A 20194-nucleotide genomic window follows, 5' to 3' on the forward strand; every position below is an offset into this window, starting at 1 on the left:
AATCAATGTGATACACCACATCAACAAAAGAAAAGACAAAAACCAAATGATCACTCAGTAGATGCAGAAAAAGCATCCATTCACCATAAAAACTCTTACCAAAGTGGGTATAGAGGGAACATATCTCAACATAGTAAAAGCTATTTACCACAAACCCACCGGCAGTATAATACTCAACAGTGAAAAGCTGAAAGCCTTCCCACTAAATTCTGGAACAAGACAAGGATGACTACTCTCACCATTTCTATTCAACATAGTATTGGAAGTCCTAGCCACAGCAGTCAGACAAGAAAGAGAAATAAAAGTTATCCAAATTGGAAGAGAAGAGGTAAAATTGTCATTATATGCAGATGACATGATACTATATGTAGAAAACCCTAAAGACTCCATACAAAAACTACTAGACTGATGCACAAATTCAGCAAGTTAGCAGGATATAAGATTAACATACAGAAATCTGTTGCATTTCTTTACACTAGCAATGAAATATCAGAAAGGGAATGTTAAAAAAAAAAAAAAAAAAGCCCTTCTAATCACATCAAAAAAAAAAAAAAAAGGAATAAACCTGACCAGGACTTCCCTGGTGGTCCAGTAGAAGAATCTGTCTTCAATGCAAGGGACACCAGTTCGATCCCTGGTCAGAGAACTAAGATCCCACATGCTGCAGGGCAACTAAGCCCATGCGCCACAACAAAAAGATCCCATATGCCACAACTAAGACCCAACGCAGCCAAAAAAAAATAATTGTTTTTAAAAGTCAATCTTAAAAAAAAAAAAACCCGACCAAGGAGGTGCAAGACGTGTATGCTGAGAACTATAAAACATTAATAAAGGAAATTGAAGATGATTCAAAGAAATGGAAAGATATTCCCATGCTCTTGGATTGGAAAAATTAATATTGTTAAAATGACCATACTTCCCAAAGCAATCTACCCATGAAATGGATATCGCTATCAAATTACCCATGACATTTTCCACAGAACTAGAACAAATAATCTTAAAATTTATATGGAATCACAAAAGACCCAGAATCGCCAAAGAAATTCTGAGGGAAAAAAAGTTGAAGGCATAACCCTCCCAAACTTCAGACAATACTACAAAGCTACAGTAATCAAAACAGTGTGGTATTGGCACAAAAACAGCATATGGATCAATGGAACAGAATAGAGAGCCCAGAATTAAACCCACACCCCTACAGTCAATCTTTGACAAAGGAGGCAAGAATATAACATGGGGAAAAAAAGTCTCTTCAGCATGTGGTGTTGGGAAAGTTGAACAGTCACATGTAAATCAATGAAGTTAGAACACACCCTCACACCATACATGAAAATAAACTCAAAATAGCTTAAAGACTTAAATATAAGACATGACACCATAAAACTCCTAGGAGAAAACATAGGCAAAACATTATCTGACATAAATCATACCAATGTTTTCTTAGGTCAGTCTCCCAAGGCAGTAGAAATAAAGCAAAAATAAACAAGTGGGACCTAATCACATTTACAAGCTTTTTTACAAGAGAAACTGTAAAACGAAAAGACAACCTACAGACTGGGAGAAACTATTTGCACATGATGTGACTGACAAGAGCTTAATTTTCAAAATATACAAACGGCTCATACAACTCAACAACAAAAAAGCAAACAACCCAATTGAAAAATGGGCTGAAGACCTAAGTAGACATTTCTCCAAAGAAGACATACAGATGGCCAACAGGCACATGAAAAGATGCTCAAGATCGCTAATTACTAGAGAAATGCAAATCAAAACTACAATGAGATATCACCTCACACTCATCAGAATGGCCATCATTAAAAAATCTACAAACAACAAATGCTGGAAGGGTGTGGAGAAAAGGGAGCCCTCCTGCATTGTTGGTGGGAATGTAAATTGGTGCAGCCACTATGGAAAACAATATGGAGGTTCCTCAAAAAACTAAAAATAGAGTTGCCATATGATCCAGTAATCCCACTCCGGGGCATATATCCAGACAAAACTCTAATTCAAAAAGATACATGTCCCCCTATGTTCATAGCAGCACTGTTCACAATAGCCAGGACACAGAGACAACCTAAACGTCCATTGTCAGATGAATGGATAAAAAAGATGTGGTGCGTATATACAATGGAATACTACTCAGTTATTAAAAAGAAAAAATGAAATAATGCCATTTGCAGCAACATGGATGGACCTAGAGATGATCATACTAAGTGAAGTAAGACAGAAAGAGAAAGACAAATACCATACGATATCACTTATATGTGGAATCTAAAATATGACACAAATGAACTTATCTACAAAACAGAAGCAGACTCACAGACAGAGAACAGACATGTGGTTTCCAAGGGGGAGGAAGGGGGAGGGAGAGACAGATTGAGAGTTTCGGATTAGCAGATGCAAAATATTATGTATAGAATAAACAACAAGGTCCTACTGTACGCACAGGGAACTATATTCAATATCCTGAGATAACCATAATGGAAAAGAATATGAAAAAGAACGTGTGCATATATGTATAACTGAATCACTTTGCTACCCAGCAGAAATTAACACATTATAAATCAACTATACTTCAATAAAATAAATTTTAAAAAAAAGAATTGATTCTACTCTGAATTTTTATTTTGTCTTTGGGCTTTCTCCTACTGACTATTAATATTAGAGAAGACAAGGGGGGAGGGATAAATTCGGAGCTTGGGATTAACATACACACACTACTATATCTAAAATAGGTATAGTATATCTACATTCCAGTCAAAAAATTTTTTAAGTGATATAAATTAAAGCTAAAATAAATAGAGAAAGCACTAAAGGAGAGATTTTCTTAAATAAACCTTGTGTATTAATAGTCAGATTTAGGTAATAAAAAGATTAATCTGCAAGTGATTATTTACTTTTCAAAATAATTGCTCTACAAAAGGATTCACTCAGGATTCCACTAATTAATGCGGTCTCCTAAGGCATTTGACATTTAATTAATTTTAATTACAGCTTTTGAGGAGTACTCTGTAAGCAAGCCATACCTACATTTCCCATTTGTTAATTGAAATAAGGACTGAATTATTATTGTGTTTTGGTAATTTTGAAACTAATTGCCTTTGGTTTTGTGTAGGTTATTTATTTTTAAATGAAACCTTCTAGGCCAAGAAATTTTTCCTGTGTCTGCCGAAAGTCTCAATAATTAGAATGTTAATAAAGTCATTGTAATATTCTATGGGATAGCCCTTGTTTCAAATCTGCACTCTTGGGTTTACCATTTGCACAAAATCACATTAATGGGAAAGTTATATACTATTTAAATATATCTATCATGCATTATACTCCTTGCTCAGAAAAGGTCTTTATTCTCTGCCCCAATGGCATAGTCTTTCTTTGGAGTCCAGGGAAGCACCCTGGAACTTAAACAAGTATTCTTTTCAGAACTGCGTGCCCTTCTGGTTTCCCAGTAGCGGCCTGCTGTGCCCTCGGCCTTGACTCCCTTGCCTGAGGCCTGGAGGTTGGAGGCCATTGCAGACCCAGGCCTGCCTTAGGTCCTTATCATCCGCATACACAATGGGAAAAAGAAACACACACATCTGAGAATCAGGATTTCAGCTGTAAATCACATCTGCCCTGGCGTAATTCATCAGATAGATGTTCATTTATTGCCATGTTGTCATTGTAAAACTTTAATTTCTGTTTGGCTGAAAATACCCCTGATGGGTACGTGACAGGGTTGTGAACTCTTTGTATAAAAGCCTCTTTATAAATAAGGTTTCTTAAGGCTGTAATGATTTTGTTATCTGGGAGAGGGAGTGTGGGAAGAAATGTAAAATACAGGGCAGAGGGCATGCAGTGAAGGCAAAGTTACAAAGTTCAGGGAAGCATGGTTACAAAACTCCTTTCTTTGCAACACTGACATTATCCCGAAGTCAGCTTTTTAGAGAAGAAAACTCATGGTAAAGGTGAGTCCAGTTTTAGATCAAGCTCCCCTATAGTGTGTGTGTTTTCTGAATTAGTGTCAACATAGAAACAACATGATCCTTAGTCCGCCTAAGGATGGCCGAAGCCCGTTAGTGACTGCCCACAGTTCCAAGCAGTGTGGTCTTTGAGCCGAGATTTTCACCCACAGGTACGTGGTGGCAGATTTTAGACTGTAGACAAGGAAATGTGAGGCCTCGTCGGCAAGTGTCTCCAGGTCCATTGCCTTGTATTTAAAGGTTGAATAATTGCTGCTATGAAATTGATTTTTTTTTCCCCAAAAAAGTTCAGCAAAGGACATTTCATAGTAAGTTTTCTGTTTTCCTAAGCTGTCTCTTTGGTCCAGTTAGTGAAGGGGTGTGAAAGTGTCATTTCTTCCATAGAAGACGAGTAGGGAGTTCTGAGAAACTAAGACTTTCCAAGAAACATCATCATACCAAAGAGCCCCCATTCCTACACTGTGCAGTTTCATAAGCACGTTGTGTGTCTTTTGTTGGTTGTATTCTTTTAATCCCTAGGAAGTGTCAGGGAAAGATAATGTCACAGAAGAAAGTAGTTCATACGTGTATAAAATACTCCAATTGTATGTAATGTGTGAATTTCTGTCTTCTAAACATTTACATTTAACCCTGTTTCCAGCCATGCAATAATGAGCTTTGTATTTGTAATAAATTCTCATGCGTTACCTTTAACATGTGGCTATTTAGGGAGAAGACCTTGTTTTCCATTTTTCACAAATTATTGGTCCTTCACCCCGGGCTCAGTTTCCTCCCAACTAAACAGACTTATAGCTGTGAGGAGTGGGGAGGGGAAGGGATGCTTAAATACCTATTCCAGGAGTCGGGAAATCAAGTTACACTTTCTGGAGAGTATTCAGAAAATAAATAGCCCCATTCCATGACGCACGAGATTCTGACCACAGGTTGGAGTTGGGTTTTGACTTTGTCAACCACCTTCACATAGTAACACGAAGCTTTCCAAAGCCATTTATTTTATTGGGTGTGTCCATCTTTGCTTTCACTGTTAGATAATAAGCTGCCATTGATTATTTTTCTGGTTTTACGTGACCAGTGCTGGCATGGTGAAGGCAGAGAGCAGTGGGAAAATGTGTTCTTTCCGTCCCAGAAGTCAATGTGCACTTAACCTCCAGGTTACACGCGTGCATGTACCTACCCAGGCACGTTTTCAGGTTTCTTCCAAGTTAAAAAGAAAAAAGCCATGCCTCATTCAATCCACTATCCCTTTCTAATAGCTGTCTCCCCCTTCCTCCCCAGCCCCTTCCTTCCTTCTTGAAAAGAGTGGTCTGTCCTCACTCACTCCACCCTCACCTCCTGTTCTGGCTTTGACTCCCTGGAATCTGCCTCTGGTCCCCTCACTCAACTCAAGCTTCATTCACTAAGATCCCCAGTGACCTGCTAACCGTCACACATCTTCCCAACCTGCCCTGACTTCCTGCCGTCGTTCCGTCTTCACACCATCCCTCTCCTGAGCCGCCCTCCCCACCATCTGCTTCCTTGACACCACTGGGGACTGTTCTGTGCCGTGAGCGGTGAGATACGGTCCCTTGCATTTCTCCCCCTTGGTCTCCTCCTCTACTGGCCCCTTAGGGGTTCAGCCCTCTTCCCTTCTCATCTGGAATCTCAGTGCCACCAGGACTTCAGATTCTATCAGTAGAACACTGAGCTCGAACTCTTTTCCACACTGAACCCCTTGGTTTCTCCCAAGCTCTGTTCTTCCTTCTAAGTGTCTGTCTGATAAGTGGCATCAGGATTCGTCTCGCCTTCTAAGCCCCCAGTCCAGGGCATCGCTCTGGTGGTTTATTCCTGCCCTTGTACCTTTTGTACACTCACAATTCCTTCCTCCTCCAGACTTTCTCAGTATAATTTCCTGTGAGTTTGTTCTTCCCCTGCCCTCCTGAAGCATTCATGGTGCTCCCACGGACCTTCATTCCACCTTCTATTATTACAGGACCGACTTTTATCTCAGCCGTGTGTTGGTCTCCCTGCCTCCCTCCCAGCTACTTCCAGGGGCTACTTGTTCTTGTCTGCTTTACTCAGCACCAGCTCAGTGAGCGTGTGATGGGCGCTCAGCATATAATTGAACAAGTCAATAGTAAATGGAATTAATGTCATTTGTAGGAAAAGGGAAAGCGACACAATGTTCTTCGGGCTTCTAGGGGCAGTAGATGGTGCCTGTGATCCCGGCCATTAGCCCTCAGGACGGACACCTTCCACAGCTTACTTCAAACCCCACTAGTATATGTTGTGTGTTAGATGGCAGTCACTTAAATATGCCTCCCTGAGAATATGCCTCGTAGACTAAAGAGAAGTGATGGTTCTAGAAAGAGCAGAACTCCCCAATTCCACCTCGCAATAAATTAGCTTTCTGTTTAGCTCTGGGTTCACAGTCTGCTGCTTGAACACTGGGGAGAGGTGTCTTACTCCTGGGTAGCCGGTATCTTATCTCTGATAAGACTGAATCATTGAGCATTTCTTGAGCAAGGGAAAGACTTGTTGTGGAGAAGCAAGGATGAGAGGATTGTGCTGGAAGTAAAACCACTTATAAGAAAGGCTTCAGACCAGAGAACTGCTTGTGAAGCCAGGCTCTGGGTACGTACGGGTGGGAGTCTGCTCTCCCTGAATCCATGTTGTGGTCATTGACCCTGTCATAACCAGTAGGTGCCAGGAGCTTGGCTGTAAACACTCAAGCTACTCATCACCAGAAACTACCTACCAGTAGGCAAAAGTCACCCATGATCCGCGATGGGTAGTAACACGTGCCTCAGACAGAACGCCATCCCCTCCCTTAGCACCAGCGTTCCGGGTTTATTCCTGAGAATCCAAGTACCTCACCCTCGCCCTGCACTGCTCCTTGAAGTTCAGTCTTAAATGCTGCACTGAAGGGCCGAGAAGGGCTCTAGTCCGTCAGGCATGGTGTGTCGGGCACGGTGTGTTCTAGGACATCCTCATTTAGAAATACCGTCATTTTCACTCTGACACCACGTCCAGTGTCGTGGTGGCAGAGTTGATGGCGGCCATAGGGGCCAGGTCTGCTGGCACCTTTCTTCCCCTAGACTGACACCAATATGAAGACAAAAAAATTAACGTGGAGCCCAGATGACTTATCAATAACAGTCTCCACATTAAAATATAAAAGGCATTCTTTTGGTATAAGTTTGAAAATAAAAGTGCCTTGTTGTATTTGTTTTGTGACATCCAGTAACCTCCACCTGGCATTCTGTGTACCATATTTGTGCCAGAGGTGACAAATCCCCAAACTCTGCCATCCACAGAGCAGTAAGAACAATGACGACGGTCCCTACCATTTCCACTTTCGGGCTAATTGAATATACATGGGAAGTAAGTGAATATAAACAGTCTGTTGGCAGAGTTCAGAAGTAACAAGTACTGGTGGCTACTTGTGATGGTCCCAAACCACGCCTGTAACAGTTAGAGCTGGGCCTTAGGAAGTGACAGGAGGGGATGGGCAGTAAGAACTAAAGCAGAGCGAGAGGCAGGAAAGCACAGGGTGTGTTTAGGTGACACGGAATCTGCCCCATTGGATGGACCCCTGTATTCATATAGAGGAGTAGTGAGGGAAATAACTAGAAAGATGGAATCAAATGGGATAATTTCCTCTAGCGAGAAGAAATCACTAGAAAGACTGCAGCAGGCCTCAGTGGGAGACAGGAGAAGCTGGACTTTATCCAGTAGTCAAGGGGGGCCACTGGAGATGGGAAGTAACAAGATGAAAGCCACATGCTGAGACTTTGAGAAAGAATGTGCTGAAAATGTAGCACTTAAACGTGAAATTGAATATGAGGAAAAACTGGAAATAGGGTGATTGGCCATCTGGTCTTATAAATTGCCTTTTATTGTCAGATAAAATTCATTTCAAGCCACAGCTATATTTCTCTTGGATATAAATGTCCCATGATGAACCAAATCAAGAAGCAAAGAGAAGTAGAATAATTACTGTTAAAAGGAGGTACGAGATAGAAAGTAAGGTGGCACAGTAAACCCTCACGTTGTGTGGGTGTATCACTTCTGAACCCCAAAACGTATACATTCCCCCAAAGCATATATAGTTTTCCCATAAAATGCTGCAGTATGACTTCACTTGAGCATCCACATCTGCAGCCACACGTTAAAAGTAACACAGGGAGGCGCGTCTACAGGGCCATCAGCCGTGCTCACCCCGAGAGGGCCGCCCTCCCGCAGCTGCCCAGTGTAGCACTCACTAGTTTTGTTCCTCCACAGTGTTACAGCTGAATTCCTGTCGCCGACGGGGTCCCATTGAAGTCGGGTTTTGTTTTGTTTTTAACTATCTTTTCTCCAAAATGGGTTTCAAATAAGCCTAGTTCTTTCCCATTGAAGTCACACACTTACACCCAAACTGCCCCCTCATGACAAGGGAAGAAATCTTTCTTTGGTCTCATGTTAGTATCTTCTCACTGACACACACACACACACACACGCACACGCGCGCGCGCGCACACACACACACACACACCCCTACCTTTGTTCTTTAACTCCTTTCAGGAGTCATGTGGCCATTTCAGAAGCTTTCCATATTTCAAATGCTGTTTGGAGTGTAGCTGGAAACGTTCCGGTCAGCCGAGCTCACCTCACCGGGCCCTGTGACCTACAAATGCTTCTTTTTACTGCTGCCTCCCCCGTCCCCTCCTGTCACCGGGAAACCTATGGGGAAGCTCTTTAGGACTGTCCAGTTATGGAAGGAGGGGGCAGAACCAGATGTCAGGAACCTTGAGAGTCTGGGGTTATAAGAAGAGAAGAGAGGACTTCCCAGAGATCAGAGTCAACTACAAGTGACTGCTTTTCTGTGTTCCGAGACCTAGGTCAGCTGATGATACTCAATTAAAATGCACAGTGTAGTCGACCTCTCAGCATATCATAATTGACATCTAGGTAAGTGGTCCCTAATGAAATGTATTTAATGACTAATTCCAAAATTCAGAAATTTCTAAATCAAATTCAGCCTTAACCCTGTTTTCCTGATGCTTCTCTCTAATCCCATGTTGAGAAGCGATTGTTTATTTTTAAAATGGAAAAGTTAACCGACGGACTCCTTATCTTCCTTCGTTTTCCATGATTCCTGTTATTCTAAGCGTAGACAGAACCAAGCGCATCTATAAAAGCCGCACCCATCCATCCCAGATTCTAAAGACATTCCCTAAGAAAGAAAAACACAGTTGGCTACCATACAATTCGCTGACAAGACAGAAGGAAGATGACACAATATCGTACTTATTTTGTAACCAGTGTATGCTCCCAAAAGCCAGGGAGTGGAGTGATCCAGCCAGAACTTTTCAGTGTCCTAGTTGGTTCCCAGCTTCTTAAGAAGACCCCAAAGTGAGGCAAGAGTCCCCCTGGGCCAGCTCAAGCCTCCCTCTTCCTTATCCAAACCTCATTTCCTTCTCCACCACCACCTTTTGAAAAGCTCAGAAAGAGAACGCCCGCAGCTGTTGGAGAAGAGAATCTGCTGCTCTCAATATTCTGTTTTAGCCTAAAGGGCTGCTGCAGAAGAAAAACTGTATCCAGTGGGTCCCAACAACCAGGGTGGTGGGTCCTCCGGGTGGGAGCAGTGATTCCCAGACCCAGGGAGAAATGCAACGGCTGAGACTTTACATGGCTTCTGTTTCGCTTAGAATTGAGGTTTGCCTGGTCTCCCCGGGGTCACATGACTTTTTTAACATCTGGTTTTCTCCAGCAAGTGAATCAGGCCTCGGAAGCCAGTTAGAGGGCCGGGGTGCAGCGTAGGTGGTAGACGATGCAGTGTAACGTGAGCCCATTTCATTTGGTCTTAAGCAAACTCCAAACCAAAGCTAACAGGAGCTCCGTTTCATTGTCTTCATTACCCAGAGTCCCTGGGACAGAGGAATCGAAGGCAAAGGTGAAAAAAAATGGGTGGGAACACAGCCTAAAAGCAAGCAAGGGTAGTGGTGGGTTTTTTTTTTACAAAGTCAGAATTGGTTCTGTTTTTACCTAGGTAGTTAAGGGTAGACTAGCTGAACCAGGTGTAAACTGCCCCCTGCTGTCTGACACAGAGAAGTACATAAAAATATCTGCCTCGTTAAAAAGAACCGTATTCTGAAGGCCGGCAACAAGCTGGGGAGAAGGCAGGCAAGGGATGGCACAGGTCACCTGCCTCCCTCTCCAGTGTGAAGATGAAGGAGGGTGAGGGAGGCGGTATTTTTCGGAGTTGGAGAGCTGCTTCGTTACGCCATCTGCCGCCTTGTTTCTCAGAGTGTGGTCCGTGGTCCAGCAGCGTCCGCATCACCTGGGAGCTTGAGGTGCAGAGCCTGAGATGCAGAGTCTCAGGCCCCACTCTTTGTCTACTGAGTCAGAATGTGCATGAAACAAGATCCCCAGGGGATTCATGTGCACAGTTACCTGTGAGAAGCCCCGACTGTAACCTCAGAAGGAGCCTTTACACTAGACAAGGTCCACTGTTCCCTAAGGTTTGTAGCAAATCGAATTCAGTTTGAACAGTGAAGAAATACAACTCGCTAGGAGAATGGAATCCTTCATTCATATCGTGATCATTTAACGCCCTTATTTTCGTCCTACTCCTGTTTCCTGTGTCCTCGTGTATCACCGGCTCTTTACCATGCTGTCCTTCCCATTACTTGCTACATTTCTGCAGCACCTGCCAAACCGTTTCTTTCAAAATCGCTCCATCTCTGGCAGCCTCCTGTTTCCCACAGTCCTTGTTTGCTCAGGTCTGCTCTCCCTTTCTTCCACCCCTGCTGGTGTCACGTAAGAAGAGCAGCCACTGGGCCCTCCGGGAGGGAGCTGGCCCTGTGCGTAGTCCGAGTGTCGCTAACCCCACGTGTTCTCTTCTACGCCAGGTCAGGGAAGAATGCCGGCTCCTGAACGCCCCGCCTGTCCCGCCCCGCAGCGCAAAGCCTCAGTCCACCAGCCCCTCGGTCCCTCCTCGCACAGCCAAGCCGGCGCGGCAGCAGACTCGCTCTCCCAGCCCCACCTTATCCTACTATTCTTCAGGGCTGCACGACATGTAAGTCCTATGCCAGGGCCCACTTCCACATGGTTCCCTCATCAACCAGGTCCCCGATCCTTGAGAACCGTGTCAAGGAGCCATCCCCTGGGCAGGGTGGTAGGAGAGGAAGTTTTCTTTTAAAAAAAGAAAAAAAAAATTTTTTTTTTTAACTGGATGAGCATGATGGGGCCCTGTTGGTTCTGAGCTAGGATGGAAGAGCCAGTGACCTAGGAAGATGCTGAGTCTGTGAGGGGTTCAGTGGTTAAGGCTGGCATCTACTTGTCTCCGCTTTGACTTCAACACACGCAGACAGCACCCTCGAGGAGGACCCGGAATGGCAGGGGTCCTGTCGGCCGTCTACTCTGAATTCCACCCAGTGCTAGAGTCCCTGACCATCACTGTAAAGCAGTCTTACACTTCCATCTGGATCCTCCCAGTGCCGTGAGCTCATTCTTTTGCACTGCAGCTCATTCCATGGTTGGCACATGCCAATAACTTTTTTTAGAGATCTTTCATTATATGCAGTTGAAATCTATCTCCATGTAACCTTCAACTGTTTCTTAGGTCTAAAGAAATAAATGTAGGTCCACCCGACCTCTCTTGATCAGGCTGTGAAACCATGAGGTCAGCCAAGATGTAAGTCTCCTCCAAGAGGCAGCCTCGGTCCCACCTGCTGTCCCCCCATCACCCACCTCTGAGCACACTCTGGTTTCACGGTCACTCTTAAGATAGGGCCCCAGAGCTGAGTGTGATCACATGTGACAGGTTAAAGTAGCTCTCCTTGGCAGGTACTTTTTTGTTCCCTGGACATTTAAATCTTTATGGTGATGTTACTCAATTGTGCGGAAACCAAGGCAAGAATAAGGATTTTATTCGAAACATTTCTTCCAGCCTCAGACTCTTGGATGGATATAAGGTCATCAGTGGTGGTGATGTAGTCCTGTCACTGTAGCCCAAGAATGACAAGCATGAGACACTCATTTACTGCTCTCTCACTCCACCCTTGCCCACTACAGACATCACTAATCAATCACAGCACCTGTTGGTGATAAGCCCAAACAAGGCTAAAGATTTTTCTCATCACAAAGATCCAGGCACCCACTAACAATGATTTTCTTGTTAAAAAAATTATATATTTGCCATCTCTGCTATAGCATATTAAATGAGTATCTTCATATCCATAGTTACTGATGTATTTTAGTAATTTAAAGATTCTTTAAAAAAAAAAAAAGCCCAGTGAGGTTAAGCAGGTACTTTACAATAAGAAATATAATATTTGTTGCCTAACTACATTTTTCTACTCAGAAGTGACATCAATGGGATAAGGATAGGCTGGATGTTTTACTTTTCTTTTTTTTCCACTCATCTCTCTCTCTCTCTCTCTCTGTGTTTGGCTTTTAAGCAGCATTTCTAAAAGTGACACGAGTCCTCCTGAAAGCGCTCCCGTTTCCTGCTACCCGTGTAACCGAGTGAAAGCAGATTCCATGGACCCCAAGTCCCCGTTTGGCAGTCCCACTGCTGAAGCTCTGTCCTCCAGGCTCTCATGGCCTAATCATTATTCGGGAGTGTCAGAGACCCAGACCAGGAGCGACTTCCTGCTGGATCCGAGCAGGAGTTACAGTTACCCCCGACAGAAGACGCCGGGCACGCCCAAGAGAAACTGCCCGGCAGCCTTCGACCTCGACGGCCACGAGCTGGCGGCCAGCCCACCCGGGCCCGGGCCCACGGAGCCCGGCGGTAGTGCCCCGGGGTGTCCCAAGTCGGCCAGCTACTCTCTGGAGAGCACGGGCGGGAAGACCCTGACTGCAGCCCCCACCAAGCAGAGCATCTCGTGCCCCGCCTTGCCTCCCAGGGCCCCGAGGCCAGTGGAAGAGAAAGCCGCCCTCGACACCCTACCTTTGCCTCTGCAAATCGATGGTGCTGAGGAAGCCCCCGAGTCTGGGTCGCCGGACCTCTCCGAGGACCCGTACTTTGTTCAGAAGGGCACGCAGGACATCTTCTCCATGTCTTACCCCTTCTCGTCACCCCTCCACCTCCAGCTGGCCCCCCGCTCCTGTGGTGACGGGTCCCCGTGGCAGCCACCTGCCGACCTGTCGGGACTCTCCATAGAGGAAGTGTCCAAGTCCCTGCGGTTCATAGGGTTGTCCGAAGACGTCATAGCATTCTTTGTGACCGAAAAGATTGACGGAAACTTGCTTGTTCAGCTCACGGAAGAAATCCTCTCCGAGGATTTCAAACTGAGCAAACTGCAGGTGAAGAAAATCCTGCAATTCATTAACGGCTGGAGGCCCAAAATATAGCCAAATAACCCCAGGTAGCATTGAACAAAACAGATAAATGTGTGTTCTAGAAGGGGAGGGCTGGGACACAGTTTCACTTTTTTTTTGCACTAAAAGCTTTCTCTGTAAATAGGGATAAGAGAAAACTCTTACTATGCAGATTATGATTTTGAATGGTGAACAGGCTATTTTGTACATCAATAAAAATGCTGTACAGAACACTTAGAGGTGTGCCTTGTACATCACTCAACACTCAACAGCTGCTAAAAGACAAAAGGCATGCTCAGAGAAATAACTGTTACCCAAGTAGGTTTATGCGAGAAGTTGTGATATTTATTTACAAAATAGCCAAAGCTGAAAGACATAAGAATCTTTAAAAGAAAAAAAAAAACAATTGAACAATTCCCTCCTTTGGGAGAATCAAGTTTAGACAATTTATTCTGTGCTCTGTCGTTCGGATTGCTCAGTGCTAATTGTTTTACTCTTGTGCCTGAAAATGTTAGTGATACGAAATGACACTGCAGTGTTATGTGCTTGGTGGGGATCTTTTTATCAAAAGGCATTTTACAAAAGTCATGTGCTAGTAGCGAGGATCTATGATGTCCTTAGGAATAATAAATCATGACCACAATAATTTATCTGTAACTGCTGCTAATTTTACTGAGCAGAGATAAAGAAGACCAGAATATATACGTATATGTATATTTACACAATACAAATTTATGTTTTAAACATCAGTATGAGTCTGATCTTTTAGATAACATCTGTTCACTTTCAAATATCCATTGAAGTTTGGGGCCGTTAATTAAGTCGACTCTCTTAGGAAATGGGACAGAATGATTCCAAAGATTCTCAGAACCCTGTCCCTCGATGCTCAGTCTTATCAGCCTCCATCACAGAAAACTTGGAACAAATCAGTAGAGAGTCTGTATTGAAGAATTAAGTTTGATTTTAAACCTATTACAGGCTGGTTTTACATAGAATACTCCCGTGCTGATCAGTGTCTGGGGAAATGACCATTTCTGTCGAGTGATAATTCTTCTCGGGTTTGAGGGTCTTATTCTCCTGGTATGTGGCGATGAGGGGTCTGGAGAGCATTTCTCAGAGCGTGTCAGGTGTTCTCAACATGCTTTGTGCTTTAGGAGAGCTCAGAAATCAGACATACCATCCTCTGCTTTGATATGTGCTACATCTGTTGCATCATTTTTTAAAGTATCAATAAGAGTACTTGTTTAGTTCAGAAATCTTCTTTCCTCTCTTCCAAAGAAAATACATGATTACCATACTTTCATTCCAACAATCCCAGGACCCAGTCTGACAGTTTTTGCCAAACGTGAATAAATACTCCAAAATATAATGGCATCAACATAATTCTTGACTTTTTGAAGGAATATAAATCTTAGAAAAGTTTTTGTTCTCCGAGCAGCATATCGTCCCTAGCCCTGTCTCCCCCAGAGTCTGTCCCCACATTCGAGATGGGCAGACAGCCACCCAGGTGTCAGTGTGACTTGCAGGACTGGCTTGTATGTTATTATCCACTCTTCCTGCTCATCAGAATAAATACACAAATGGAAAGACAAGACCCACCAGTCTAGTTTTGCAGACCTGTTCAACATATGGCTTCATTTCTTGGCATTCAAGATATTTTTAATCCATCTCATTGTTTAGAATTGGGGTGAATTGATACCTTTTCTCATTTTCCATCTTAAATCTCTTTCTTTTAAAAAAAGGATTTTCCCCCCAACATGTCTCCCAAAATGCAAATACTCTAGGTTAAAAGTACCCCATAAAAGAGTACCCTGTAGAATCTATCAAACTGTAGCACCTCTTCAAAAGTAACTGACAAGTTTATACAGAAGCTTCTAGTACTGCACTCAGATGACATGCAGTCCCTCCGTGACTTTCATGTTGAGAAAGCATCCTTCTGTGTGAGGGGCAACTCCCTAGGTAAAGTTAACCTCTCAGAACTTCCCTTTAAAATAAAAACAAAGGATGACGTTGCAACGTTGCAAGTTTTCTTTGGCAAAACCCTGCTGAATCCGTTCGTGAATCCTTAGTGCTTGTATGCTTTTCTCAGTTCAAGAGGGAGGAATGAGTGGGTTTGAGTTTACTATGACAGTTGCCCCACATAAACAACTGATTCCTTTTATCTTTTTTTCTTTTTGTTTTTTTTTTTTTTCTTTTGCAAAACCTCGACACAAAGTCCTTTTTGCTTTTTGTCTTGGCATATGTACGTTGAGTTTATATCGACGGCAACATAGATACTCCTTGAGGGCAGGGACTATGGCCTTTCATTCACATACTCAAAATTCACAGCATCATCTGTGTGCCGGGCACTATGCTAGTATGACTTGACAGGCTGATAAAAAGACACAGTTCCTGCCCTCTTGGAACTCATAAGGTTTATGTTTAAAACCACAGTTGTTGAGACTGGGTATGTGCAAGAGAGACATGAGCTCTCCTGGCAGTTGGATGGATGGAGAGTTAAGTGTGCCCTGTCCCTCAAGAACCCACAGAAGGAAGAAATGGCAGCCTCTATCAACGGGGTATAAAAGAAAAACTACAAGACCATTGAAACTTGGAAAGCATTGGAGGCAGCAAGTATCTCTGACTCCCACTGACTAGTGTTCTTTTCTACTGATTGGATTTTTTTTTTTTTAATTGGTAGTAAGTATCTTCTGGTATCTGTAAAGCCACATGGCGCCCTTACTAGACAAGGCACGCACAGCCAGAGAGAATCAAGACAAGGAATGCAGAACAGGGGTAGGAAGGAAACAGCCCTTCCCTTCTGAGCTGCGATTTTTGCAGTGAAAAGCAGTGTACAGAGATCCCCACATGCAGAACCTTTTCTAACCAACCAGGTCAAGACTGAGGACATCTTCTGGCAGGTTCCCTGCAATCTGTGCACTGACCCCTGTGCTTGGGGAGAGTGTCCAAACGGCACTCTTTCTTGGATTCCTTAAATGCATGGCCAAAACCATCGTGACCCCCTTAAGAAATACAGCAATACACCAAACCAAGCAGCTAAAATGTAAAACGTGGGCCTGATTCATGTTGGGACGGAGCACTGAAACACAGATCAATTCTTTCTCAGAATCGCATCAACGCCTGCACGTTCTCTCTCTTTTAAGTTGAGCTGCTCAACTTTATGAGCTGTGAAATTTACATTTAGACCCTTTCAACCCACATAGAACATTCACATTTATGGAGTTGCAGCGAGCTGCCCACTCGGCTAAATTGCAGTGTTTATTCTTGTTTCACGTAGAAATAAAACAATCTTACAGGGAAATCTTATGACTGTCCATTCCAACTGTTTTCAGACGTGGGTAAATACCCTCTGCCGACATTCCAGAAGCACCTGCACGCCGTGCACACGACTCCTCGAGAAGTTCAGGGGGTGGGGGTGGATGAATAGAGGGCTCTTCATTTTCCAAACACACTGTATCACAAATCACTACTCATCATGCCTAAAGAGGATGAGGTTAACATTTGGAATAACAAACTGAAAAAAAAACACAGTTCTCCAAAGACCACTGTGAACGATTCAAAGAAAATTTCAACTTCAGTCCATCAGAAAAGTGAAATCTGCTGTTGGACACACAAGACTTCCAGAAACTATGACCATTAATCCCAATTTTCTAGGAATACAATGGCACCAGGCTGCTAGGGCAAGAAAAGTAAGCTGCCCAGAGTGCAAATGATGGAAAGTAGGATTTTTATACTGTGGGACTGTAATAGTGTGGAATTCTTATGACCACTTCTTGTCCAATCACATCGTTTAGTCTTCAGAACTTGGTGTTTTAAAATTTGTCTCATTGTGAAAGCTAGAAACAAAGGGTAAACGTGATTTCTGTTAAAAGTATATACAAATATCTTCTGTAATTTTGCTGCTCTGTCTAATTTTTAGGCTATGAGTTTTGTAATGAGCTTATCAGATGATGAATTTCCTTTGTTTACAATCTCATGTAGTAGGGCTCAGATCATTTCTTAGCTATAAACCTCTTCTCCCATTTTCATATTAAGCTCCATTTAAAATATTGCTTAAGCTAAGCCTAAAAGTTGAATTCAATTAGTCAAAAATTTGGGAGTTTTCCTTGACTTAAATGAAAATGGTATATTCTTTTCAAAGACTTTTGTAACCATCTTCACAGTTTCTTTGCTTGGAAAAGTGGGGTTGTTAACTACCAGTTAACAGTTGCATTATTTCCAGAGCATTGTCTATGGGCCCAATGTGTACCTCAAGATAAACATGGTATGTTTTGTCTAAAAAAATTCGTTGTTGATTTAAATGGTTCCGAAATGTCTATAAATAAAGAAATTTTAAAAGTTGCTCTTCTTGCAATCGTTCCTCAGTGAGTTGGACCCCTGTGTGGTTTTCTAGAACCTCTCTTTCCCATCTTCATGGAGGAGAAGAGAACTTGTCTGAAGGGTTTCTGAAGACTGCAAGCTCACTCCATGTTAACAAGAGATTGAAGACTGTGGTTATCGAAAGTGGAAGAAGCTGGGAACCAGGTAACCTGGTGGCAACCAAAGAGAATCTAGTGTGGTCCTGTGTGGTCAGGAGTTAGGACAAAAGACAAATACAGATGGACTAGTGAGCTTTAAAAAAATAATAATGGGGGAGGGGATAAATGAGGAGGTTGGGATTAACATATACACACTACTGTATATAAAATAAACAACAAGGACCTACAGCACAGCACAGGGAACTACGTTCAATATCTTGTAATAACCTATAACGGAAAAGAATCTGAAAAAATATAGATAGGTAGATAGATAACTGAATCACTTTACTGTATACCTGAAACTAATGCAACATTGTAAATCAACTATACTTCAATAAAAAAAAATTTTAATTATAATAAAAATACATGTTTGTACAGAAAAAAGGACAATAGAACTTCATATCTCTGGCTTATATATAGTTTAATTTCTATAATTACAATTAGCATCACAGTGAGTAGATGTGGTAGAGGGTTTTAGAGGAAGTCATGAGCATGCAGCACGCTGCAGCGTCCACCAGTTTTACAGAGAAGTTGGCAAGTGGAGGCTGGTTAAGCTTTTACTGTACTCAAAATAGCATGAAGTAGCTTCAAACTATCTTACTGAGCGGTTCAGGGGAGGGTTGAAGGGCAGGGAGGACAATGAGATCTTAAGTCCTTGCCTGGCTAGGATCTCCCCAGCTTCACAATCACCGAAAAATCTTCCTGCCTTCTTTTGCTAGACAAAGCATCCCTAAATCATTCATTCCGTGTTATACTTAAACCTTCAACCCTTCTGCCCTATTTCACAGGGATAAAACCTGTGACTATACCCACAGGTGGCCACTTTCCTGATTTCAGGGATGTGCGCTGGACAAAACTATAGGGTTGATGTGACTGGGCTAAAACGTCCAAGGACCTACCGCAAGGTTCTAGAAGTACTTACATCAGATATACACTAGGACATATGACTCCCCCAAATTGGATATTGCCAAGTAAATTTGAGTTTAGAAATATATTGAGTTAGAAGACTCACAGACATAGAGAACAGACTTGTGGTTGCCAAGAGTAGGGGGAAGGAGTGGATTGGGAGTTTGGGATTAGCAGATGCAAACTATTATATAGAGAATGGATAAACAACAAGGTCCTGTTGTATAGCACAGGGAACTATATTCAATATCCTGATAAACCATAATGGAAAATATGAAAAATGTATATATATGTATAACTGAATCATTTTGCTGTACAGCAGAAATAAACACAACATTGTTAATCAACTATACTTTCATGAAACTAATTTAAAATAAATAAAAATTTTTAAAAGAAATACACAGAATCAAATATCCTCCAAATCCTACCTATCTGAGGTTAGAAAAAGCCAAATCATTGAAAACAGTGAGTAGGTGGTGGGTAAACTGCACTGAAATGAATTTTTCCTCAAGCAATCTGCTCTCCCACCTCAGCCCCTCCTTGCTTAGGTACTCATAGGCATCCTTCAGGATTCAACAAGTGTCATCCCCCAAGCTGATTTGGTTTCACGTCTCTGCGCTGACAGCTCTCTGGCTACCCTTGTAAGCTATAAGTCTTTGGTATCAGGGCTTATGTCTTCGCTGTCATATCTTCAAAAGTAATGCTACTTAAGATTCTACTGAATGACGGCATGATGCCATCACGTTCCTGATGGCGGCCAGTCTTCATACCATCAAGATCAAGGCCCTGCAGCTGCATGATAACAATGAAGTAAAGTCAAAAGAATGACCAGTGAAATCTGGATTCATCATAAAATATCTAAGACTAAAAGAGAGTAAGATATGAACCTGTTTAGAGATTCCAGATCGAGTTTGCAACATTTGCCAATGAATAAATTTTTCTTCTAACAGTTTAATGAAGGCAATGAGTTCAGTTCTTTAATGAATATAAAGTGAACTAGAAAAGATCAGTGTGTTTCTGGAGGTTGACTCAAATATTGGCTCTAAAAGACACAGGCAATTGAAGACTAGTAGATATGGTTGAATGACCTAAGCTAAGAGTGATCTCGGGACCAGAAGCAGTGATGGGTAAAGATAAGAAACAGTTTGCGTGCTCAGAAGCACAGCTGGCAAGGAGATATTGTGCAGGGCATAGGAAATAGCATCCATGGGCAGATCACAGAAGTTTAGAGCCAGAGGGAACCCTGGAAATGATCTGGTCCAATCTCTTAACTTTATTGGAATGAAACCCATGGAGGTTAAATGACCTCTCTGGGATCACACAAAGTCTGTGACAGAACCAGAGCTAGAAATAAAATCTCGTTTCCCCATTTTGTACTCGTTCCACGACAACCTTGTCTCCCAATTTCCTCAACTTTTAACTTTTAAAATAACATTTAAGGACTTCTCTAGTGGCGCAGTGGGTAAGACTCTGTGCTCCCAATGCAGGGGGCTGGGGTTCAATCCCTGGTCAGGGAACTAGATC

The 20194-nt window shown here is 42.8% G+C and overlaps 2 protein-coding genes and 1 long non-coding RNA gene across 3 annotated transcripts in view; 2 read left to right on the forward strand and 1 right to left on the reverse strand.

Moving 5' to 3' along the window:
* GAREM1 (GRB2 associated regulator of MAPK1 subtype 1) overlaps positions 1-17492 on the forward strand; it is a 216774-nt gene extending 199282 nt beyond the window's left edge. Inside the window, exons 5-6 of the mRNA XM_082853645.1 lie at positions 10832-10998; positions 12386-17492. Of these exons, the coding sequence (XP_082709771.1) occupies positions 10832-10998; positions 12386-13280 (1062 nt within the window). The 3' untranslated portion in view covers positions 13281-17492. The remainder of the gene's footprint in view (positions 1-10831; positions 10999-12385) is intronic.
* Positions 1-20194, forward strand: part of LOC309970932 — a 371169-nt gene that overhangs the window by 229163 nt on the left and 121812 nt on the right. The window lies entirely within an intron of this gene.
* The window catches only part of MEP1B (meprin A subunit beta), a gene marked incomplete at both ends in the record, with an annotated part of 66522 nt that continues 65667 nt past the window's right edge, over positions 19340-20194 (reverse strand). Inside the window, one exon of the mRNA XM_082853051.1 lies at positions 19340-19462. Within this exon, the coding sequence (XP_082709177.1) occupies positions 19340-19462 (123 nt within the window). The remainder of the gene's footprint in view (positions 19463-20194) is intronic.

This window comes from Leucopleurus acutus (genome assembly GCF_964270905.1).
Source record: "Leucopleurus acutus genome assembly, chromosome: 13".
Classification (NCBI taxonomy): domain Eukaryota; kingdom Metazoa; phylum Chordata; class Mammalia; order Artiodactyla; family Delphinidae; genus Leucopleurus; species Leucopleurus acutus.